At 39.1% G+C, this 25,335-nt stretch overlaps 3 protein-coding genes across 3 annotated transcripts in view; 2 read left to right on the top strand and 1 right to left on the bottom strand.

Annotated features, from left to right (window-relative positions):
- zgc:92360 (uncharacterized protein LOC436988 homolog) overlaps window positions 1-17,045 on the top strand; it is a 29,045-nt gene extending 12,000 nt beyond the window's left edge. Inside the window, exons 4-11 of the mRNA XM_044186458.1 lie at window positions 3,895-3,977; window positions 4,060-4,172; window positions 5,592-5,738; window positions 7,446-7,529; window positions 7,788-7,850; window positions 11,119-11,190; window positions 14,163-14,394; window positions 15,603-17,045. Of these exons, the coding sequence (XP_044042393.1) occupies window positions 3,895-3,977; window positions 4,060-4,172; window positions 5,592-5,738; window positions 7,446-7,529; window positions 7,788-7,850; window positions 11,119-11,190; window positions 14,163-14,394; window positions 15,603-15,631 (823 nt within the window). The 3' untranslated portion in view covers window positions 15,632-17,045. The remainder of the gene's footprint in view (window positions 1-3,894; window positions 3,978-4,059; window positions 4,173-5,591; window positions 5,739-7,445; window positions 7,530-7,787; window positions 7,851-11,118; window positions 11,191-14,162; window positions 14,395-15,602) is intronic.
- Window positions 17,046-17,596: 551 nt separating this feature from the next.
- uts2r4 (urotensin-2 receptor 4) lies at window positions 17,597-21,497 on the top strand. The gene has a single exon (XM_044186472.1). The coding sequence runs from the start codon at window positions 18,505-18,507 to the stop codon at window positions 19,582-19,584; it is 1,080 nt and encodes a 359-aa protein (XP_044042407.1). The 5' UTR covers window positions 17,597-18,504; the 3' UTR covers window positions 19,585-21,497.
- lgals2b (lectin, galactoside-binding, soluble, 2b) lies at window positions 21,272-25,178 on the bottom strand. The gene is made up of 4 exons (XM_044186486.1): window positions 25,092-25,178; window positions 23,170-23,243; window positions 22,791-22,950; window positions 21,272-21,702 (listed from the first exon to the last, which is right to left on the bottom strand). The coding sequence occupies exons 1-4, from the start codon at window positions 25,092-25,094 to the stop codon at window positions 21,556-21,558; spliced, it is 384 nt and encodes a 127-aa protein (XP_044042421.1). The 5' UTR covers window positions 25,095-25,178; the 3' UTR covers window positions 21,272-21,555.
- Window positions 25,179-25,335: the final 157 nt, after the last annotated feature.

Raw genomic sequence — 25,335 nt, 5'->3', positions numbered from 1 at the left:
GAGAGGCTGGATCTACCGTCCAAGGATACTTTGCATCCCAATGTGGAGCTGGTGTGTGATCATCCCCTTCTTGTAGGTGAGGCCTCCTTGATGACCTCAAGCTCCCTCTCCTCTGCCAGGGTCATTTCTTTTCCTCCTGGTGGACAGTTTCCACATCGGCATCCTCCACATCTTGGCTCACATGCAGCTCCGATGCTGTCCCAGTGCCACCACTCAAGGAACTCACGGTTACTAGCAGCTGTAAATTTGGCCTGAGCCACATCCTCCTGCTGTAGCTGGGTTGTGACAGTTGTTGGACTTGTGATTTCTTGATATTTGACAGCTGCTGTCCTCATGGAGCGAGCAAAGTGTGTTTTGGACTTATATGCTGCAACCTCCACTTCTTCAAACAAGTCGGGATGTGCTCCACCCACTGTCTTCCCCAATGGACCCTCCCACAAGACGAGGTCTCCGATGATTTTTACTCTCTGTGGAGCGAGTCTTCCTCTCTGTGGCTAATGAGAAGTTCAACCTCTTCTGGTCTTTCCAATTCTTTAAGTTTGACTTCTGGGAAGAATTTTTTCAACTTTTCAGGTTCAATTACTTGATGCACTCTGGCGATTTCATCCAAGCCGTAGCAGACCATTTCATGAGCTCTCTCTGTTCCTTTAGGAGTCTTAACTCTGACCTTGAGGAGATACCTTTGTGTGTTCACCTCCATGGTCATTCCACCAACCCCATGCACAACTAAAGTTATTTTCTCCTTTCTTAGCTTCAGTCTTTCTGCAGCCTTATGGGTAATGTAGTTTGTGTCTGAAGCCAGGTCAATTAAAGTCCCAATCTTCTGCCCTGCGTTTGCAGTGACTTGCATCAACATCATGATGACAGGAAGTTCAGAGAGTCCATTTCTCTGCAGTAGCTCAGACTGACCTGAAGCATCAAGTGTCACTGCAGTTTTGTTGGTGTTGGCGAAAGCCTTTCTGCATCGATCTGCCATTTCTGGGGAAAGTTCAGACAAGATCTCCTCTTGTTCCTCAGTTAGTTTGCTTTCACATTTGCCATCCTTTCCACTCTCTTTCCCTCTTTTCACTTCTCCTTTTGGGCAGAGGAAAAAATGGTGGTCTGGGGCACCACCTTCCCTTCTACAGTCTTTATTTCTGCATAGGAAAGTGTCTCTGCAGTATCCATCTCCATCATGGCATACAAGACATTTTCTGCATGTTCCCAGCTTTCTCAATACAGCTTTTTTTTTCCAGGTAGCTTAAGTCTTTTGAACTTTCTACAGAAGAAGATTTTGTTGTTGTGCCCACTATCACCACATACAGCACATCCCTCATCAAGCTCTTCTTTCTTTGTAGTTTTTGTTGAGGCAATCTTTCTGTCATACCTCTTGTCTAAACGATCTGGTTTCTCCATCTTCTCCACAGTTCTGAGCTGTTCGAGTCTCTCCTGTATTTCTTCTTGACTTTTAAGGAACTTCCAGAGCATGTCAAAGTGGTTATCTGATGTGACATTGTTTCTGGGTTCAACCATGAACATCAACCAGTCTCTTTTAATAAAGTCAGGCAACTTGCTTTCAATGGATCTAATTACCAGTGGGTTCTTTATGGCTCCAGAGTTTCCTAACTCTGTGAGATCTGCTAGGGCCTTCTCCACTGACTGTATGAGGTCAATGACCTTTCTTGGCTGGTTCACATGGCCCTTCACATGTGGCATCTTCTCCAGCTCTTCAAGGATTTCCACAGTGATGGTTGACTTGTTGCCATATCTGTTCTCCAGGACTCTGAACATGTCATTGGCAGTGTTGTATGTTGAAAGTCTGAGGTCTTTTGAGATTTTGTCATCCACACTCTCCAAGAGTTGAATTTTCTTAACTTCAGGTGATCCGGATGGTTCTCCCTGCCTTTGCAGGCTTTCCCAGTCTTTCCTCCATCTGTGATATTCTCTCTTGCTTCCATTGAAGATAGGTAGAGTGGTTGGCTTGATTCTCACTAATGGTGCGGATGCTGCCAGTTGGGGTGGTAGATTCACTCCTGTGCCTTGCTCATTGATCGTCCGTGCAGTGGCAAATTCAGCTCTCCTTAATTCTAGCCTGTAGTAGGATGCTCTTACATCCTTGACTCTTCCATCTAATTCATCCTTTAATTCCACAGGGATCCATCTCTCCCATGTTGACACTGCTGAGATGGCCTCTTTTATTCTCTTCTCCAAGAGAGCAAGGTGCACTTCATAGCCCTCCAAATTAGCACTTTCCACAGGTACATCAGCCGCTCTATCATCGGCTTTTTCTGCTTCTACGATTGCCACAAGAAGTTCACTTCTTCCATACCTCGACCACAGGTTTGTTTGAACAATGTGCCTTATCTCTGCCAACTTTGTTTCGCCTTCTTTTACAGATCTATCAATGTCAGCCTCTTGCTGTTCGTCAAGACCTGCTTCCTTATCCTCAGTCTTGATGTCAGCCTCTAGTCCAATCCTGTAGTCATCATTGGCATCGAGCATCTTTCTGAAACAGTTCGAAAGCTTAGTGAATTCCTCCCTTAACTCCACTTGAAGCATGCTGCTTGCTTCTCTTGAAATTAAGTTGCCTTGTCTGGTGAAGTTGCTTTTTGCAGTGGTCCTCTCCTTTTTGAGCTGCTGGACCGACTTTCCCAAGACATCTTCTGCCATCTTGATTTACTCTGCGTCAACAGCTTATTTCTGGATCTGAAGCCGTTTATCCTCAGGGCCAGGCCGCTCCGCGTGGTTTACAACTGTCAAGTCCTCCTCTTGTTCAATTTCCCAAAATACACCCGGACAACTCAAATTTTCAACTTAATCACTTTTAATTTTCTTTTTGGCTTTGTCAGTTGATCAGTAAATTAGGTTGTAAACCTTTAAAGACAGAGAAACAAAAGTTACCATTTTGACTAAACATTTCCAAATGTTTTAGTAAAGTTTTAACATAATTTTAACATTTTTAACTTGTACTATCCTTTTCTATCTTATGCATTTACATTTTTTCAAACTCAAAATAAAATGTAGCACAAACTCATTTAAACACAAAATCAATGAAGTCAATGCTGCAGTGTGTTTCTTAGCCAATCTACACAGCAGTTAAACATACTTGTCCAATTAAACAGCATTTCAAACATCATACAATTAAATAAAACATTTCACCGACCATTGGCGTCTTGGGATTGAACCTTAGAGTGAACTTGGAGTGTCTTCTCTCTGAAGTTTCTTTGTTTAAATGAATGATAACCTCCATGTCTTTACAGGTGCTTTCAATCAGTGACAATGACTGATCTGGTCATAAGCAGCCAGTTTGCTGCTGCTGGTGCACTTTGGGAAGTGTAGTTCTTTTAGACCTACTCCTGAGATTCAGCTCAACAGAAATAAACATTATTAAAAAATAGGCATATTTTCAGGTGTTACAATTCAAATTAGTGTTACTTATTAGTATTGTTTGTTGTTAGCTTGCCAACTGGTCTAGATAATAACCAGGAAATCAGATAATAATGTGACAATAACCAGGAAAATGCAAAATAGTAAACACAAATTTCAGTCTCTCAACATATGCAGATTGAATGAGGATTATGGCCATTACAGTAGCATTATTTTTGACATTCCATTTCTTTCATACTCATTTTATACACTTACAAAATGTAGAAAAAAGCTTTATACCTTTACTGAAATAGGCAGTAAGAGAAAATGCAAATTTTCTGCAAGCAAATTAACTGATGTATTTGAGCAAAATAGTTGATGCTCTTTCTCGTCTTGGTTTCTGTTTTAATGTATCAGCCTTAACCATGCATGCAGCCCAGCCTCTATCTCATCTACTACAAAGTATGCAAGACATATTTTCGTCTGCTTTCAGCTGGTACTTTTTACAAGCCAGCTCTATTGACGTTTCATCTGTTTGTGTGTGTTCAGGGTGTTGAGGGAACAGTGGATTAGAGCAAAGTACGAGAGGAAGGAATTCACTGAGCCTTGGAAGAACTTTACATACGAGGAAGGTGAGTGTGTGCGCACACACTCGTGCATACATGCATAAAAACACATTCACACTAATGAACGACCTTTGCTGTGTTCCTGCAGAAACTAGAGATGGCATGTTGATGAAAAGGGGGCGGGACAACGGGCAGTTCCTCAGCAGGCGATTCGTCCTCTCAGAGAGGGAGGGGACTCTGAAGTATTTCACCAAATATGACGTAAGCAGCAGCTTTTAATGAGACTTTTATTGGCCACATGCACCTAAATACACTATATATACACACACCCTACACAAAACCATGCCTGCCACCACCAGTAATCTACTGTAAGTAACAGCTTCCTAGTTAGTGTTGCTTGAAGGCTGTAGTTCACTTCCAGCACATGTGCAACACCCGCACACATGTAACCACAACACAAATACCTTAATTAGAGAGCACCTTAAAGACATAAAATATTCTCTAGACAACACCCCCACATTATGTGCTGCAGTATTTTTACACTCAGTTAACGTTACAATCATACATAGCTACCAAAAGCCTACAAAATGTATCTGTACCTGCTCCCTCCGCTGCATCTGAGCGTGCTCAGACAAGCTTAACCAGCAGTCTGTCCTCACTGTCAGTGTGGCTGATTCACTTTGCTGTACACCACCCAAACCAATTAGGGCTGGAAGCACTGGGAGCTCTTTGTTTGTCACAGCTCAGGGGAAGTCGGAATAATATATTTAAAAAGACTGTCAGTCTCATTTTTAAATATGGATTTTCAGTGTGTTTAGCATACGTCATGAATGTTTTTCCTGTGAAGTATTTCAATGTTGCTCTACATTTTCCTGGTGACTGGTAAAGCAAACAATAAAACAAAAACATTCTCATATATAATAAAAGGTGAAAAAAGTGAAAGTGTCGCTCAGGTGGTTTAGATTTTTAAAGCTGGTGAGGTGGTTGGGTTTCAGAAGAGCCTTGAGGTGTGCAAATTTATCTCACTTTCTCTTGCTGTTTTTTTCATGCTGGGAGAGTCAATACTCATAATAACGGAGAAGTGTCAAATCTAATCAGTTGTCAAATCTGAAAAAGCATACCTGTGCCTGTTATCTGTTAAAGTCAAGGGCAGAAGATGCACACAGACATAGATTCTGTTCCCAGATGCTTATTTATATTCATTTCAGGACAGATTAAAGCGCAGCTTCCACACACAGGTTTGCTGGGATTAGTGTCTGTTTTAGACATGAAGGTTATCAGTGATGCTGACTGATGTGTAGATAATAGCTCTAGATAAGAATTGTTATGGTTAGAAATAGCATAAATTATGATACCATAGACACACCATAACTATACTTTTTTGTTCTGGTCAAGCAAAGGAAAGGAGTTGTTCATAAAAAAGTTTAATATCATGATGGTTTATTAATTGCTCCCAGTACATTTAATTCATAATTTATTTGTTAATTATTTTACTTTTAAACAATTTACAGAATTCTATCTAAAATAAAAATGTTATCAAGGTGAAACAACATGATTTAAAGAATAAGCATCAAATAGAATAAAAGAAACAGTCAGCTGTCTCACATTTGTAGTGAAAACAAAGTGTAGATATAGACTTTTAAAACACCCCTGTCCTCCTTTCCTCCCTCTCTCCTGCAGGCTAAGGAGCCCAAAGCAGTACTCAAGGTGGACACCATCAATGCAACCTTACAGCCTGAGAAGATAGGAAACCCCAACGGCCTGCAGATCACCTACCTCAAAGACTACAGCACCCGCAACATCTTTGTCTACCATGACAACGGCAAGGTCTGTGTCGCTGTACTGCATCTCTGTGTATGTGTGTGTGTGTGTGTGATGATCAGTACATAGAACAGAACCTAAAAAGAAAGAAAATGTTTACTATTTCCAGTGATGCAGTGTAGCAGTGTTAACTTTTAACTAACTGAAATTGCAGCATAAGTTGGCATTCACATGGGATATTTGTCATCCATCACATTAAGGGACGGACAGCTGTTGAAAATACCTGGTTTGTGTTGTTGTGGACGAGTCTCCAAACCTTTTAAAACCATCTCTACCATTTCTATTCATGCCAGCTGATGGAATCCATTAGCAGATGGCATTCAAGCTCCACATCTATCATTCTGTGTCATTCTTGAATACACATTGAAGTATATAGAACAGTTCAGTGTTGTCGTCAGGCTGAGAAGTTATTTCTGGTCCAACATCTGAGACTTGAGAGTGCACTGCAAAACAGCATCAAAATCATGAACTAATTTCTGATCAGAATCAAAATCAGATCCCCGAGGGGAAACTCTTTCATTACAGCTTCTCGCTATCACATCAGTGCACACAGGAATAGAAGTGCTAAGCAATCAAATATAATACACTATAATACAGGCAAAATAAATTAAGTACCAAGTGGATATAAGTATAAAATTAAAATAAGTGTAAAGTACAAGTCGATTACCGGTTGATGATAAGTACGTACGGTATAATAATACAATGTAATAATACTAAGTAATAAGTAATAGTGCATGAACTGTTAAGTTAAGTGTAGCTTATTAAGATGATTATGAGACGGTGGATATTGCACAGCAGTAATTGAAGTATGAATGAATATAAATAAATATGGAAACTGAATAGAGTATATTGCACAGTAGTATTAAACACAGAATATTGCACAATTATTTCAAGTATTGCAGTGATGTAAAGTAATTTTTTTCAGTCTATACAGCTGCACATTAATGCTCCATTCTGACAAACTTTTCAAAAAATCTACACTTTAAACTACTAAAAAAGCTCTATACAGGTTAGGTCACAGTGTTAAGAATAATTTGGCCACTTATTTAAAGCCCCCTGTAGTTAAACTGTGGTTTCAATTAAGAGGTGTGATTTAGACAGATATGTTACAACCCATATTTGCCTTGTGATCAGTGGAAGCAAAGGTCATAGTTAGGTCATTAATAAAAGCTGGTTTTAGCAATTAAAAACAGGAAAAATTATATAATTTAGTCACAATCAATGCTGATCTGAGCAAGCATGAAGAGACTGAATTCCACAACCATCATTACAGGGAGATTGTATTTGGAAAATCATTTTCTGACTGAAACCAGATCAACACAATTGTTGATAACACTGAAGCACTATGATGACATTAATTATCTAAAATGTTGTTATTTGTTCTTTGTCCGATATTTAGATTCAGGGTGATGAGTGTACCTGAACAACGAGAACCAGTGAACAACTGGTCAAACATTACTTCTCATTAAGAAAAAACTATAGCTCGAAGGTTCATTCTTGATTCTAGACAGCAGCTTGACAAATAGTATTGACGTTTTCCAGTTTCACCTGTAAATAATCACCAACACATCATAAATACAAATAACAAGTAGACGACCCAAGTTTACAACATCTTTGCAATAAAATATAGTAGTAGTAGTAGTGTGTTATTTGTGATGATTATGAATCATGAGATAACATTTTAACATTAATACAAATCTCTCTGTCCATTAGGAGATCGTAGACTGGCTTAATTCAATTCGTGCAGTTAAGTTTCACTATCTAAAGGTGGCTTTTCCTGGGGCGACGGATGCTGAGGTGAGCCCACACAAGCACACATGTATTTGAAAAAGCACTCCTACTGTTGATGATTGCTGAGATCAAAATGATATTGACGTTGATTTTTATGTCTGTGCTTGTGAGATACTAAGATTGAGGTGGCTAGAAGTCCAATACTGTATTTATACTTAATGTACAGGTTTGCTAGCACTTTTCCCAAAATGGATATTCAGCACTGAAACCCTTTGTATGCTCATGGTGTTGTTCTTTATCCCTTTGCTTTGCTGTGTTTTTCAGCTGGTACCCAAACTTACCCGGAACTTTCTGAAGGAAGGATACATGGAAAAGACAGGTCCCAGGGCAAGTAACACACGCACACAGATACATACACACTGTAAACCTTTATCTGAAAATATGTACACTTTTCATCTCCGTCTTTGCTATATTTTTCCTCACTTCATTTCCTCGTGTGTTTCTCCCAGTGCAGCAGTCGGCTCAATGACAATGTCAGTATGAAGTACACAAGTTGATATTTTCATAAATCCGTAAATGTAGATTTCTTAGATAGCTTTAAAATACAAAAGATAAGGGATAAGAGATGCTGAAATGCTCTAGATGGTGCTAGTGTTGCTGGGGTACACTTAAAACATAAGGGTTGTATCTTTTGCCGCAGGGGCAGTATTGTATTTTCTTAGTGTGTATGTCAGTTATTGGATTTTGCCCCTGTCCATTGGCAATTTTAGTCTGTAGACTACAAAATTCACTGTTATACCTTGATAATAATTCACAATAATTTCTCCTTGCTTTACACCTCATCAGCTCCCAAGTGGGCTCAGTGTCCACGTGCCACATGCACAAATTAATAATCATGGTAAACACACGATGTCAGTCTGGCTAAATTTAAGCCCTGTTTGTGTATTCTTTTTCATGTTGGTGGGAAAAAAGCATAGGACAGCAATGTACTGTGTTCAAAACATTAATTCAGGATTAAAATTACACCAAGTCAAACTTAATATTCATAAATGCATAAGGTATTTCTCAACAGGGTAGGCGATAATATATTAATTCCAAATATAATTGAATTCCTGGGGTCCAGAGGTATTAATTACCAATAACCAGACCTCCCCTGGAAGTACAGAACTAATCACAGAATAACTGTCAAATTAGTCAATATTAAACCCTGTTCACATGGGACAGATAGCTGAGGGTGTTCTATGACTTCAGACTATAAATTCCAGCTCAAATCACCAACCATTTTTTAAAGGCATGATTCTACTCCTGCACCGGATCACATTACTTATTTCAACAATAATTTAGCTTCACAATGTGAAAACGTTTTAATTCTAGGTGTACAACTTCTGTCTTTTTTTTCTTCATAAAATGGCAGAGACAGTAGTGGGAGCAATAGATCAGTTTTGGCAAATAAAACTTTAGTTTTACTTAATTAGAAAGTGGCACATCTAAAATCCTAAAACTTTAACTTATACAATTGTGTATGGGCCAGCAGTGGATTCATTCTCCTGTGCAAATGTGTTTCACAAAACAGAGATGGGGGTTATCTCAAGAATTATATGAGGTCGCTGGATGATAATAGTCACTTGTGAGCAGGGCTGTATTGACTTTTCTATGATGAACAGCATCTTAGTGTAGCAACTCATCTGCTGTCCAGTTGCTATTATACTATATATACTGTATGATATGCATACATTTTTAAAAAGTCAAAGCAGAAATGTGTATTATCAGTTACACATTAACACACGCAATGTTTTTTAAATCTAAATCTAAACCATGTTTAATTTTGAATTGAGTTTCAAACTAACTTTCCATTTGACAAGTGGGACACAGTTCCCTCCTCAAACCTCCTCCTGTGTTCCCAGCTCCCACTCTCCCTGCTTTAATGGAATGGGAGCTGGGCTAAGAGGTTAACTAGCCCAGATCGCAGTGTGGCTGCTTTCCACCGCTGCCTGACAGGCTGACAGACAGCTGAGAGGTCCTACCTGCCTGCCTCACCGTCCATCTGTCTGTCAGTCTGTCTCAGAGGGAATAAAAGGCTTCCAGCTGAGGATCGACTTAATCCTTAGGTGTCAAAACCTCAAGTACACACAGAAACACAGACATATGTTGGGATTAAGCAAACACACAAAGAGGCATTTGTACATGCAGTTATGTACAGTTACACTGACACTTTTATATTAGCATAGGATTCACACACATAGGATTCAAACTGCAGCACCTACTTAGGCAACACCAAGTAACCCGATCCTCAGCGACACAACTGGTTCTGTAGTCAGACACACACAGACTGAGTTTAATCTCCGTCTGTCAGGCTGAGAGATGAAAGGACTCACTAACTTTCTGCGTTGGGCTGATTTGCTAAATGGGTGTCATAATTCATTTCCCTCACACACGGGTGAGACATATTTGTGTAAGGACTCACTGGTGAATTGAGAAGGGAACAGTCAGTTGTTCAGGTTTATGCGACAACGAGAACATCAAACACTTTTATGAGGACAGCAGTCGAGGACCTGAGCGTGCTCATTATTTGAAGCTAAGCTCTCTGAAAAGAGCTCAAGCTTCTTGTGCACTTCAATAAACTCTCCGAAGGGGGCTGTGCATGCTTCATATTCTTCGATAGCTGCTTTCAGCGTGGATTTGGTTCTGCTGCACTGATGTACAATAAGTTTGACTTTTCAAATTCAATATCAGAGCGTTATGAAAGTGGTGCCATAAACATTCAGACGGGGCTGCCAAGGGGAAAACCAGTTTTAGTATTAAGTGCTTAAAAAACCATGCAAATCAAACAAGGACGAATGCTTTTGTATCACTTTTTTAAAGCCTGAGATCAGGTTTAATGCACTTTCAAATGTTACAGTTATAAGAGAATGCTACTCTACTGATTCACAAAAAGGAAAGTATTCTTGACAAAGGGCTTGAATTAGGCTGCAAAGAGATTGAGTCAAGAAAAACATAAATAAACCACCAGCAGTACATACTCGTCCCCTGTTCCCAAAGTTTCCATTCATTTTTGATATTTTAGTATTGTTGATGATACATAAATGCTCTTTTTAAATTTGACTTTTGGTGCTGAAACAATTGGTCTCCACTGAATAATAAATAAAAACAAAGACTTGGCAACAATTTACATGATTGATTAATTGCTAAAGTCATTTTACAAGCAAGAATGTCAAATATGTGCTGGTTTCAGGTTCTCAGATGTGAGGATTTGCTGCTTTTCTCTGATTTATATCACTGTCAATTGAATATATTTGGATTCTGGACTATTGGTTGGACAAAGCAAATAATTTGAAGACAGCACTTTGGGCTCTGACAACTTCAGATTTTTTAGAATTTATAGACTAAACGATACATTGAATAAATAATTGATGATCATTAGTTGCAGCCCTAGCCACTTTAATAACTGGCAGTCTTAGATAAAGTATCTGGGAACTGATCAGATGTATGAATTCTTAATACGAAAGAGTCAATTTAAGAGCAGAGTAGGAATCACTTGTTGATTTACAAATCAGACAGACACCACCTTTGGTACAAGTACAGTTTCCCTCTCTCTCAGTCTTTCTCTGTCTCACTGACCTCATGTCTGTCTCTGTCAACTTGGTTGTCTTTGCAGCACACGGAAGGTTTCAAGAAACGTTGGTTCACTCTGGACCAGAGGCGACTCATGTACTTCAAAGATCCGCTGGTATGACATCTTTACACACACCTACACACATTAGAAAGACTTCAGTGTAGGCATCAGTCTATATTTTAAGCCTTTAGTTGATGCCTGAGTGACTATGGTTCAGGTTCTTGATAATAATAATAAAACTTTATTTATAGAGCACTTATCAAAACAAAGTATGAAGTGCTTCACGACAAGAGAAATAAAATACCACAGTGAATGATGAAATATAAAGAAATAAAATACACAATAAAATAAACAGCTAGTTCAGGTAAAATCAGGATATGCTTTCTGATAAAAATGCATTTTGAGACGAGACTTAAAAGAAGACACTGATTCAGACAGCCTAATTTCTTCAGGCAAGTTGTTCCAGAGCCTCGGGGCCCTGAAGGCAAAAGCTCTGTCCGGCTTAGTTTTCATCCTGGACTCAGGAACAGACAGGAGACCCTCGCCCGCAGATCTCAAACTACGTGAAGGTTCATAAGGGATTACAAGGTCTAAAATATAGTCTGGAGCCAGGCCATGAAGAGCCTTAAAAGTAATCAATAAGATCTTAAAATCAATCCTAAAACAAACAGGGAGCCAATGTAAAGAGGCTAAAACAGGTGTGATGTGGTCGTACTTCTTGGTCCTGGTTAACAGCCGAGCAGCTGAGTTCTGTTCAGTCTGCAGTCGTGTCAAAGTTTTTTGATTAAGACGAGTGAATAGGCTGTTACAATAATCGAGGCGTGAGGAGATAAAAGCATGTACAACAGTTTCTGCATCACTAAGATTTAAAATAGATCGGATTTTTGCAATGTTTCTCAGGTCATAAAAACATGATTGGACAAGCTTAGTGATATGTTGCTCAAAACATAAATTGCTATCAAACAGGACACCAAGATTTATTGTAACAGGCTTGATATGTTGTGACAGGTAGCCAGTAGATGGCAGTATTTGTTTAGTGATGTATTGGGGCCCAATAACAAGGATTTCAGTTTTATTTGAGTTGAGCTGAAGAAAATTTATGATCACAACCTACCAACAACGGTGCCTTGATGGTTTCTTGTGCTCTAAATAGATATAAATGAGCACCATGGGAACTGGGAGGAGGAGTTTTTTTTTCCATCAAGCAAATTAGATTAAGTAGACAATGTTGGGGATATGAAGCCATGACTCAGTGCGGATAGGGTGGTATAAGGTACTTTAATTCGTATGTAACGTTATTATACATATGGTATTCGTTGCCATCACCTCACAGTATGGACTGCTTGACAGTGAAGTGAAGCGCTAACCTGCAGAGTACCTTCATCCCATAAGCTACACTGGATACTTATACAGACAACTCTATGTGCAAACTTTTACCTAATTTATCTGATATCAGTGCTTGAAAAGTAGAGACGTTGTGAAAATGAGATTCTGAGTCATTGAATCATTAGAGTGGAGTTTTTATTGCAGTGGTTATCACAGAGACTTCTTTTGAGAGGGAGATATCCAGATTTCCCAAGACTTGGCTAAATACACATCAGATAGCCAAGCCAGATTAGCTCAGCATTGTTGCTGATGTAACAGTTCAATGGAGAGGTGCAATAATTATAGGTGACTGAAATGTCCGACTTACCCCAAGAGGGTTAGACAAGAAAAACTGGTAGATGAAAGGAAAGAGGAAGTCTAGTGAAGTTGAGTGTGGACTGGGAATATGTGGAGGAAGCTCAAAGCAAGTGTAATTTGATCACTTGGATCATAACTAAATTATGCATGTTAGATGCTGTGTATACAATAGTTCACTGTGTATGTAAGTGCAATTTGTTCACGCTGCTAACAACAGAGAGTGAGATTTACGAGACGATTAAGTAGTGTCACGTTTTAGTCACAGCAGAACAAAGTTAAAGAACTCAACTCTAACTTTTTGAAATATTGTTTTAAGAAAGTTACTTTGTACAGTGGGGGGGGGGCAGCAGAGTTCATCTTAACAAGTAGCTATCCTGTTATTGAGCTCCCTTCACAGACATCCTCTGTGCTAACGTCAGCGCGCTAACATGCTCACAGTGACAATACTAATACAGTATGTTGATGTTTAGCAGGCATAATGTTTACCATATTCACAATCTTAGTTTAGCGTGTTAGCATGCTAACATTTGCTCTAAACACTAAGTACAGCTGAGGCTGATAGGAATGTAATTAGTTTTGCAGGTATTTGGTCATAAACCAAAGTATTGGACAAATATAAATTTTGTGATGGTATTTTTTTTAGTATTTTATACTAAATGACTAAATGATTAATTGATTAATCAATAATGAAAATGATCGTTAGTTGCCGCCCAAAATTTCAGTACCAGATTTTATGGCAATTCATCCAATAGCTGAAGAGACATTTCACCAAAAATGTCACCACTATGGTGCTAGAGGAAAAGTCAGTGGCTCACCATAGTCAGTAGGATTCATCCTATTACCATGAATGTGTGTACAAAATTGGATGGAAATCAATCCAGTAGTTGCTGAGATGCTGTATTTCAGTCAGACCGACCAATTGGCCAGTAGACCGACGTTGCCATCCCAAGAGCCACGCTGCTAGCACGGCTAAAAGCAGCTGTTTGGGAGCTGAGAATAGTACTAAACTTAAGAAAAGACTGGTACTTTTGGTCACAGTACACTAAATTCAGAAATATATACAGCTTTTACTCATAACATGACTGAGTTGAATGACACTCAGGTTTTTATTGTGTCTTGTCTACTTCTTGTTTAACTATTATGGTGTCATTATGGCATGCCAAATACAAAGGATAAATTATTTTAGAATAAACCACGTAACATCTCATATTTCCGTTTAGTTGGTCAGTTCATTCAATATTTAGCAGAGATTCGAAACAAAAACATAATTACTTTACTCATCGAAGGAATTCATTTTGTTTAAGCCAAAGTAGTAAGACACAGCGTCCTGATAACATTAACATGATGAGGAATCTATACTCTACAGTTAACATCTGTTTCTTTCATTCTGCCCCTGTTTGAAGGACGCCTTTGCCAAAGGTGAAGTGTTCTTGGGGAACAAGGACCATGGTTACAGCGCCTCCCCCGGCTTGCCTGCTGGCACCCACTGCAACGGCGCCTGGCAACACGGTATCACCATAGTAACACCTGACCGTGGCTTCCTGTTTACTTGCGAAACAGAGAGCGACCAGCAGGAATGGCTGAAACACTTCAGTGATATCATGAGTACTCAGATGTCCCCTCAGGATTACACAAGTAAGAATTCAGAACATTTTAATAGTCATTAAATATTTATTAGCTATAAGCTTTCATAATGAGCTGCTGATTACTTCTCTTGTAGGTGGCTGTTATTGTTTTTTACAGCTTCGCATCAAACAGCTACTCGGCTTCACAGGGGCACCATGGAATAAATAATAAGCCACAAAAACGAATTAACACTCCTTAAAAAAACTTAATGTTGACATTTATTTATTAAGGAAAACCAACGGGGGTCACAATTCACAATTCACTCACTGGTAGTTATCTACCTATCTATCTTATCTAACAAGACTTTGACTGTGTCGAAAATCACTCCGTGGTTCATTCATTGATTACTCCCTATATAATAAACAGTTTACTCTATAGTGAGCAGTAAATCGAGATTTCGGACACTTATCAATTATGGTCATTTTGTGTCATCGCTGATAGTTCTAGAGTTGGACATTGGTAAATTTTTACATCGAGCATTGCATTGTGGGATTCTTAGTAGAAAGTAGAGTACATGCCATGGACACTTTTTTGCTCCATTGTGGGAATTTTTGAGGACACTATATAGTGCATAAATGTCACACTCAGAATTCGGACTTCGGACACTAAAATAAGAAAATGGCAGAGGTAGATATAATGCTGTTGCTCTTCCAAGATCTTACTTCTTGATCCTTAGTGGTCGTGGTGAAATAAATGTACAGTAAAAATGGTAGTGGTTGCCATGCTAACACGCTCACACTGATAATGTTAACATGCTGATGTTTAGCAGGTAATGTTTACCGTTTTCCTATTTAGTATGTTAGCATGTTAATATTTGCTAATTAGCACTAAACTCAAAGTATAGCTGAGGCTGATGGCAGCCAATAGTTGTTGAGACATTTCTCTCATGTCAACCTTCTAGTGGTGCCCCAGGAAAAGTCAGAGGATCATCAAAGTAATTAGGATCCATTGTCTAGGAACCATGAATGCCTGTACAAATGTTCATGGCAGTAGTAGTTTGCAAGATATTTCACTCTGGAACAAACTGGCAAAATGATAGACCAACTGAACAACCCATATTGGCACTTATGTCTTTATAAGAATCACAAGAATGAATGTTAAAAGGGCAAATTAATTAAAAACACACAAAGGCTCTGTTGTATTAGTCAAGCTAAATGATTTGTCTGCATGGGTAAAAGAACATGTTTTCTTACTTTGGACTTTGATTTCTTTTCAAGTGGAGGCCATGTTCAAGCACAGGCATTGATGGACCAGAGGCCTGTGGGACCATCTCCTCTCCTCTCAGCCCATCACCAATCTGACACCGGACCCACACTGGCTCTGCCACTGATTATTTTAGTGATTTTGGGAACTTGTAGCAAAATCTTCATCATTAATATGGTCAGACTGGAGCGTGTTGCTACCCAAGTCCCAAGGTGCTCTTTGGCAATGGGGTTAAAAATGCAAACAAGAGGACCGAGGCAAATGTAAATTGAGAATTTAAAAAAAAATGACATTAAATTTAAAAAAAAAAAAAAAGTCAAATTTAAGGAATACTTGGTAATCAATAAGATTTTTATTTGATTTTGCTTTGGTCACAGTTTTAGCATTCATTGCTGTGGTGTTTTGTGGCGCAAAGAGATCACTTGTCAATCACACAGTCTGGGCAGTATATAACACACTTCTTTTTGATTTTATGTAGCACATGTTTGAAATTCTACATGGTGCTCTTTTCTTGGCCTGTTCAGACATGGTCCCTGTTGCCCATACTAACTTACTATGGGAATGTAAAAACACATCACTTCCCATGTGCCAGTGGATTGATTTTTTTATCATGGTAAAATAATGAGGTTGGAATTTAGGTTTATTAGATATTCAATGCGAAATTTAAGACACTGCTAAGGTGAGAAGTGCCTTGGTCCTCTTGTATAATGTATTTTATGTCCAAATGTGGTGTGATGATTCAGAATTCCTTTTGATTTTTTTTGTCTTAAAAAAAAGCAATGTTATTCATTTTTATGCCAACTTTGTACCTACGCTCATGACTTAGAACATGTATATTGTGCAAGAGTATTGCAGACCAGTTCATGAGCTACAGTTGCATCATACTGCTTGTTATGCTGGTTCAGTCCAAAAGGTCAAAGAGTTTTTCCAAGCAAAGCAATATCTTCAGACACACTACCTGTGCAGTTTATATCATGAATCCATGGTGACTTTTATGATTTAGTATTTTCTTTTAAGTCTAGGCAAATGTTGAGTAGTTTTTGAGACATGTGAGTACTTCTGTCACAGACGTACTTGAAAGACAATAAAGGAGATTTGCAAATGCATTGGGATGGAAAAGCTGGAAACACTGCAAGCCATTACATAATCTAACAGTGCCTCCATGTGGCATAGAGTATATATACTAAGTATTTGATAAAACAAACAATAATTCTAATATGTTATTTTTTCCTAATTTTTTATAGATATCAAACAACCAATTGATACATTTTAGAGGTATTTGTGTGTTGTTCTCAGCATCTGTTTTTGGTTAAAGAGGTACTCACATTACGTATTAATTTGGTCTCATACATTTTTTTTTAAATAAAGGTATTTCAATGCTTGACCATAGCTGAATGACATAGCGCATGCCATTATTGATGACCAATAAAAATATTTCCTCTGGAAGTTGTCAAGGATTCTCTGTGCAGATTTGTGTGTAAATTCAGTAGTATTAAAATAAAAATAGTCACTTACTGTATATTACCACTCTCCCCGGACTGAAGGTGAGTTATTTCAAAACTAGGTTCCACTGTGAGCCCATCCAGTGCATTTCTAGAAAAACTTTTGATAAATGTTTTTTTTTTTTCTGTAAATATAGAAGATTTCCTGCACCTTCGACTTAAATATCAATGTGCTGCCAACTTGGAATTAATGCAGAGGCAGAAAGCATCCAAAAACAGTTTCTACCATGAGTTTTAGAGAAAAAATATTAAATGTGTAAAGTGTAAAATTGAACAGAAACTGCTTAAATGCTTAGATGCTTAAATACTATAATTCACAGACACAGCAGGTGTATTTGTTTTGTTTTTAAAAGTACCCTAAAATGAGCTGTAATTAATAGATAGGTTCCTTTTTTATGTATGCATATGTATGATGTGTTTGGCTGTTGTACATTGGTGTGTGTGTGTGTGTGTGGTTGTGGAAAATTGTCCCTGCCAGTGATTTCTGGGTGTCTAAACCTACACCTTGCAGCTCAGAGACAGCAGTTGGAGGCCCGAGAGGAATACCTCATAAATCTATGACCCATGCTAGTTTTTCACCCTGGTGAGAAAGAGGGAGGACAGAGAAGAGAAGAGGAGGGAGAGGACTAGGACCATGAGAACTCCAAAGAACACAGACACAAGTGTCTTCTATCAAAACAGGGAATCAAATGGGGGCTGAAGATCCAAGGAGAAAACTGAAGGTTCATCGGCCATGCATCAAATCGTTTATGGAGGTATAGAGGAGCGGCAGTGAGGAATTAACATGGATCATTTGAACAAACCAAAGGATCTGTACTAAGGTGTCTATATGCAGGTAGAAGACTAGAGACTAGAGACTCTCCCTTGAAATTTCAGCAACTGAAGTCTTTCTCGGGCACTGCAGGAGTTTGCTCTCAGAGATTTTGAACATAGTTTGTCAAGTTGAAGGACAGTGTCCTGACTCACTGTGCCACCCTGATGTTGGAGAAATATGGGATCATGGCTGCATGGAGGACCTTAATTTTAGGGATAAGCACTACAAGACACAGGCAGCTCCGTAATCTCTGAAGCTGCTAGCCTTTCATCTAGCATCATCATCATCTTACTTACATCTTCTCTGTGGATTAATACAGTTGTTGTCATCCCTGCTCTTCTATCTATTGCCCATTAATGCTATTTCTTGGATTTATCTCCAACAATTTACAGGTTTTAGCAAAATTTCATAAAGGAGTGACTCTTTACAATCAGCTGCCGTCTTCAATCTGTGCTTCACATCACAGCATGAAATGTTTATACGGACTTTAAAACCTTTTCTAATTTAATGGAGGAGCCAACTGTCATATACAGTAGCGTTGTGTAAATTGGCTCTTAAACATTAGGGCCTGACCTCTGACCTTTCATCTGTGAACCTGCAATGAACTGCACTCCTAATGCCACCATTACTCCACAGCTGGAACTTGTCCTGAGCCCAGGGGCTGTAGATGGTGGGTCCCAGGAGAGTGGTGGTGGTGGTGGTGGCGGAGGCAGTGGGGGCCTTTGGGTGACATCTCTGCTTGGTGCCACACTGATGATCATGTGCGCCATGGGTGTGGCAGGCAACACGTACACACTCATCGTTACGCGTTCAGCCGCTTTGCGCCGGACAGGTTCCATGTACGTTTACATCATCAATTTGGCTCTGGCTGACCTGCTCTACCTCGCCACCATCCCCTTCGTGGTCTGCACCTACTTTGCCCATGACTGGCTGTTTGGTGAGGCTGGTTGTCGCATCCTGCTGAGTCTCGACCTCCTCACCATGCATGCCAGTGTCTTCATTTTGGTTGCCATGAGCCTGGAACGCTACCGTGCCGTGGCTAGACCCTTCAGCGCGCACAGGTCCTCGTCCCGCAAACGAAAGCTAGCGGCAGGGATTATCTGGGGGTTAGCTTTCGTGCTAACGCTTCCCATGATGGTGATGATCCGACTCAGGGAGGGCAAACCAACTGCGGCTGGTTTGGTTAAGAGGATCTGCTTCCCTACCTGGACCCCTGAGGCCTTCAAGGCTTATATCACCGTCCTGTTTCTTACAAGTGTTTTAGTTCCTGGATTGGTAATCCTCGGGCTATATGTGGGGCTAGCCAGGCGCTACTGGGCAGCGCAGGCTAGCTTACAAGGTAGCGGCCGGTCTGCCCGGAGGAGAGGACTCAAACAAAAAGTCGTATCAATGATCTTTAGCATTGTATTGGCCTACTGGGCTTGTTTCTTGCCTTTCTGGGGATGGCAGCTAGCCAAACTGTTCTCTCCGGAGTCCCTCAAAGCTTTGTCTCCAGCTGCTCATAATTATCTGAATTTCTTTGTCACATGTCTGACCTATGGAAACAGCTGTATCAATCCATTTCTTTACACCCTTCTGACCCGGAACTATAAAGATTACTTGGCCCAGAAAGGTCAGTCTGTGGGTTCAAGCAGGGCTGACCCTGGGTCGGCTGTGACTGTGCCACTGCAGGACCTTTAGTGGATGAATAAAGGATTAATGAGCATAGACACTGGAGCGGGAAAATGTTATTGACCCCTCATCAGCCTGAGCGAGGATATTTTCGTTCTAGTAATTTTGTTCAAAGCTGGAAAATGTCACAGTTGACAGTGAGATGCTTAATCTGAAGTAGCACTGTCTACAAACTTTGTAAATGCTACACACATTTGTGGTGTGATGCTACACATTTCCAGCTCTGTTGAGAAGAGTAACCAGAGCTGTTAAGGATTCAGAGGAATTCAGCATAGCAGGTGGATGTTTGCTAACATGAAATTCTGACTGCAAGTCTTCAGGTTGGAGGGCAAATGGCTTTTGTGTTCTTTATTATATAATCTCACTCTTCCAACATGAACAAATTCTGCCTGTCTAACGATCTCCAATTCTGCCACCTTGACATTGACAATATCATTCTGACAAATACACATTTGATAGGATATTTAAGCCACTGATATCTGGGTTAACATGTGAGTTATTTTCCAAATTAAATAGGTTTGAATTACATTGAAAAATTTTCAAAATGATATTTTCAGTAGTTCTGAAAATATTTTGGAAGAAATACTATTCACAAGAATTCATTATAGCAATCAAATACTTTGCAATTGCTGTAGTAGTTGGATAATGAACTCAGATGTAAAGAACTGCTTCAATTTTTCCTTTACTCTCCTATTTGCCTTCCACTTTACACACACAAACACACACACGTAAAGGATATTTCATCTCCTTCCAGGGAATGTGGTTGCATTGTGCCACATTCCTCAGCCTCGGGCCATGGCTTCTTTGAGTCCTCCTGCAAATTGTCTCCGTAAGAATGTGCTTCATCTCACCTCTGTCGTATATTGTCCCTCCTTTTGCATTATCCTGTTTTATCCTCTATTATCTGCTCTGTCCTAACAGCACAGTCGATATATCTGCCACATTCACACTGCAAGCCTTAATGATAAATTCTTATATACAGATCAGTTCCGATTGTTCTGTCTTTTCCCCCCTTTTTTTGTTCACATACATTTTTTTTTATGTGGCCAGCGTCTAATTCCAAGTCACCCTTTTGAACAGACTTGCATTTAAAAATGAACAATGCCACAGACATCCAGATTTATGCAGAATAATAAAATAATAAAATGGACTTCACATATGTTCATCATGCAGCTTCAGTTACTCTTATTTGATTTTAATTCTCTTAAATGTATGTTGACATCTCTTTTTAGATGCACTGGTTGTATTACTTCATGTTTTTCTTGCACCAAAGCAACATTTGAAATAACAATGTGATCTAAATCTTTACTGTCCTGTCCTCCATTTGTGGTCAAGCACAAAATTCTGAATTAAAACCTGCATGAATTTTGATATGACTGCTTAGACTGAGGTCAAATAGTCCTTATTCTGAGTGGTGTCAGAATAAGGACTAAGTGACCGAAATTTGAAACAGCTCTTCAAGTGAAATACAGATATTTTTTTAATTGACTGATTTAGATAAGCATGTAGATAGTATTTTTGTTTTAGATTTCTAATATATAATGTCTGTGTTTCATGAATGTTGCATATAAAGTCAAAATAACATACAGTGCATCAATTGTCAATTAAGACTCATCATTGGAGATGATGTATGGTGTGTTGTATCAGTGTGTCAGAGTGAGAGATGAACAGAGAGATAGAGACAGAGGCGATGCTCTTCTTTTTTTTTCACAGCATTTATTAGCAAACCCAGTGACTGATGAGATGTCAAGCAGAAACAGTGCGGCAAGATGTGCTCTGACCCCCTCTTTTGGCCATTTCCTCTTATTACAACATCAGTACTCCATGTTGGTAAAAGTTTCTAGGATTATTTTTCCATAAGCCTCAGGAGAAGAAAAGATGAATAACCAGGCCTAGACTCAGTAATGTAAAACAGATTATTTCAGCAACAAACAAAAGGTGGACATGTCAAGAGTCAAAGGGTTAAGAAGAGTTCAATCTCTACTTGATCTTTATGCCGACGATCCTTGCGTCACCGCTGACATCAAAGTACTTGTACTTGACGTCTCCTAGTCGGTTGGGGAAGTTCAACATGGAGCCATCAGGAAGCTTGATGTAAAACTGCCCATTGCTGAAGTTGATGTGAAACTGCGGTACGTAAAAAAACAAAGAAAGAAAGAGAAAACAATTTATCTTTCAGTTTCAGTCAAGTTTCAATTAATTGAATACAACGAAAAGATAAGAGAACATGTACAGTACGTAAAATGAATAGCTGAGCTAGATAGGTAAGAATATCTACCTCTCTCAGCGGTTATTAAGTTTTATGAGCCTATAACCCCCTTCGTGATTGTATAGCTCAGTGTGTGTTGACCTAGCACAGATACCACTAATAACCTCCATATGGGGAAAGACATTATGAAATTTAAGCTGGAGCCAAATGACTACAATAAATACAGCAAAAGTACTTTGCCAATGGCCTGCAAAAAAATATTCTTTTAAATACAGGTCTGTGTGTGAACTACAATCACACCCAAAAGCAGCTTTGAGCCTTTGTTGTCTAAACAATGATAAAACCATAAGAATGCAACATCATTCTTTAAAAGCTATGACACTTTTACCTCTTGAATGAGATATTTGCTTCAGAATGTGGTGGAAAATCATTAAAGTAATGTAAGGAAAACACTTTCTGGAACACAATTTATAGTAGTACCATTTCTGTTGCCACAGTTATCTTTGTTATCTACCTTTTTTTGGAATATTGAGACCTGATGAGTGTGTGTACTTTCATTTAATCTTGAATTAAGCAGATGTGCATTTAGAGTGAAAAGCAAACTGGCTTGCTGATGCATCCTTTTTTGGTGTGGTTTGAGTATCAGTAGCTTAAGGTGACTAATGTCATAGCTAAGATTAGCAAAAATAACTGACTTTACTGAGTCAGTTTTTTTCTTGTGCTACTGCTGCTGTACTGTGTTTGAGCATTTAACATTGCATTGTAATTGTCACTTGTGGCGACAGTGATTGATATTTAAGCAAAGGTTACATAGTCTCACTTTAAAGTTAAGGCTAAAGACTACACTGTAAGTGTATTTAAGTCTTCCTACTTACATCCTTTAGACTAAACGTCGTATCTAAATGTTTGCTAGAGACTAAATTGTTCTGCTGTTTGGTATCAGACTGAACAGAAGATTGAGAGATTACAGAAAACTGGCAAACACCCTCATTCTCTCCCAATGCACCTTGCATTCCTCCCCACGAACGAAGGGGAAGTTTCCCTCGTGGTGCTCGTCACCCCAGCACCCCCCGGACAAGGAGTTGAACACAATGGCGTTGAGGCTGAAGCGGGGGTTGAAGTGCATCGCGATGTTATCAGAATCATGACCGATGTTGATGGAAAAGCTACAAGGGAGGCAGGAGCACAGAGGTCAAAAGGGTGCAATGAAAAAGAGAAGTGGATGAAACATTAACCTGTCTCATAGTACACAACGTCAACTTCCTCTTGAGTAAACCTAATCGAATCCACGTCTAAAAGCTGAACTGTATGAACCAGAGACAATGGATCTGTCAAACATTTTCAGAAAGTGCTTCACCACTTGACCTCTTATGAGGAGAACTTACGAGTCGCAGTCGTCCTTGGGCTTGATGCGGATCTTAAACTCATCCCCCTCCTTGAATGTCATGTCCGTGACTTTCTGTAAAGGGAAATGACAAAGAGGAATGTGGGAACTGATTTGGATGGATGAGTCTTAACTAATATGACCTTTTCATAGATTTAAAGCAACATACAGAGCTTTACGATTGTAACGTAACTTCACACAGAACAAAAGTGAGTCTATTGAGGAATGAGAACATTTGCAAAGCTAATTGTCTTTTTTATTTTAGTACAACTAAACTTTGGACCAGACCACCAATATGGGGAGAGAAGAGAGATTTTAGAGGAAGCAGGGCTAAATGTGAACTATTGACTGCTTTTTTCCTCATGGTCATCCTCCCTCATTAAAAACCAGCCTTGAAACTAGATTTCAGTCAGAAGATATTTCATTTTAGAACAAGTCTCTTTTTCTACATGTTTCAAAAACGCTTTGGCTTATAGTTAAAGACTATTTAAGAGACAAATGAAATGATTGTTTGTACAGTGTACTCTCGTCAGAGAATTGATGATCATAGGAGTTCTTATCTTAGCTGTTGATGATCGACCAGGGTGGAGCAGTGTATCCTTGGCTGTAAAAGTACTTAAACAGGAAGGTGCCGTATTTGTTCGTTGACATCTGGTCATCATATAGAGACTGTAAAACCATAAAAAAGACGCCCACACATGGACCTACCACAATAGATCTAGATAGGTGCCACCCCCACACTGTGTGCCTTTATAACAATTAAAGAAAAAACTAAAAAAAAAACTAGCAACTTAATGAAACACCTATGATTGATTTTAAAAGTTTGCACTCCAGGAAAAAAAATCTCTTCGTGGCATACCAGGAATTTTCTTCAAAACCAGTGAACCTATTCACCTAATCAACAAAGCAATAAATTCCATTGGGCATCACCTGATAGTTACACATGAACTTCAACATCCTGGCCCTATATGCCTGTACCACACTCATAGATACCTCAGTCTATACCACCCACAATGTATTCTTTAAAGTCAAGTCTTATCCCCTATCTCAGATCAGTAATGGTTAACCATTGACTGCACGCACAAAGTGTTGGAGAATAATTAAGTTAATCCCTGTGGGGATTTGAGTTCTCCTTACTATTTAGGAGCAGTATGCCAGGTCATTATATAGTATTATATCTTACAATACATGCATGTCTCACACACTGGCTCAGGACTTTCTACTGTGATTTGACCACTGAACCACTTGTTTAGATTTCGAGAAGCTTAGTATAGATGATACAAAGCACTTCCTGGGCAGAAATACATGGACATTTTAGATTTCTTGCTCAGCTTTGGTTTTGATCTACACATCTTTATCAAATCACACTGTAGAGGTGAGAAATACTTCTGTGTCCCTGGAATGAACGTCAATGATTGACAAAATACCACACCTATAGAAAAAACTATACCTGAAAAATTTAAAAAAAAATTAGCAAGGTGTTAATTCTACCAAGCCTTTTCTCTCCTTTCTGTGGACTTTACATTAAGCCATCAGCACCTTTAAAAAATCTGGTGAATCGGTGTTAATGACTCTGCACAGAATGTTAACACAAACCTCAAGACCTAAAGATTTACCACTTCTACCTTACTAATATTCTACCTGTAAATTTGAAATGTGTGAGTATTTGTTTGAAAGTGCAATCGCAAAACTCTTTGAAAGCAAGATAAACAGTATCTCTCCTATGTGTGTATTTAGAAATTGAATGTGGCACATTAAACATTAAAGTTAAATCATAGAACATGGCTATAAAAGTTGGAGAAAATGAGAAACATTCTTGTTCTGAGCTTCACCATCACTGAGATAAGGAATGATGAATGCAGATATTTGTCCATGATTAGAATGAAGAAATTTCCTACGAATGAAGCTTTTTTCACCACTTACCATCTTGGCTGTCTTCAGTGGGTTGTGCCTCGAGTGACAAAGCTCTGCAGGCAGGTGAGTGGTTTACATAACACTGGTGACGCTGGGGGCAGGAAGCAACCAACAAGGAAAGGGATGTAACAAAAAATGACCAATCACACATGACGATATTTTCCCCTCAATGAAACCACTCAGTCACTGTTCTGCTTCATATGACAGGATGTTGGCAGTTGTGGGTGGAAACACCCTGGCATGAAAAGAAATA

This window comes from Siniperca chuatsi, linkage group LG3, assembly GCF_020085105.1.
Source record: "Siniperca chuatsi isolate FFG_IHB_CAS linkage group LG3, ASM2008510v1, whole genome shotgun sequence".
In the NCBI taxonomy this organism is placed as follows: Eukaryota; Metazoa; Chordata; class Actinopteri; order Centrarchiformes; family Sinipercidae; genus Siniperca; species Siniperca chuatsi.
The sequence above is the reverse complement of the archived record's forward strand: the minus strand, read 5'-3'. Positions and strand labels throughout refer to the sequence as shown.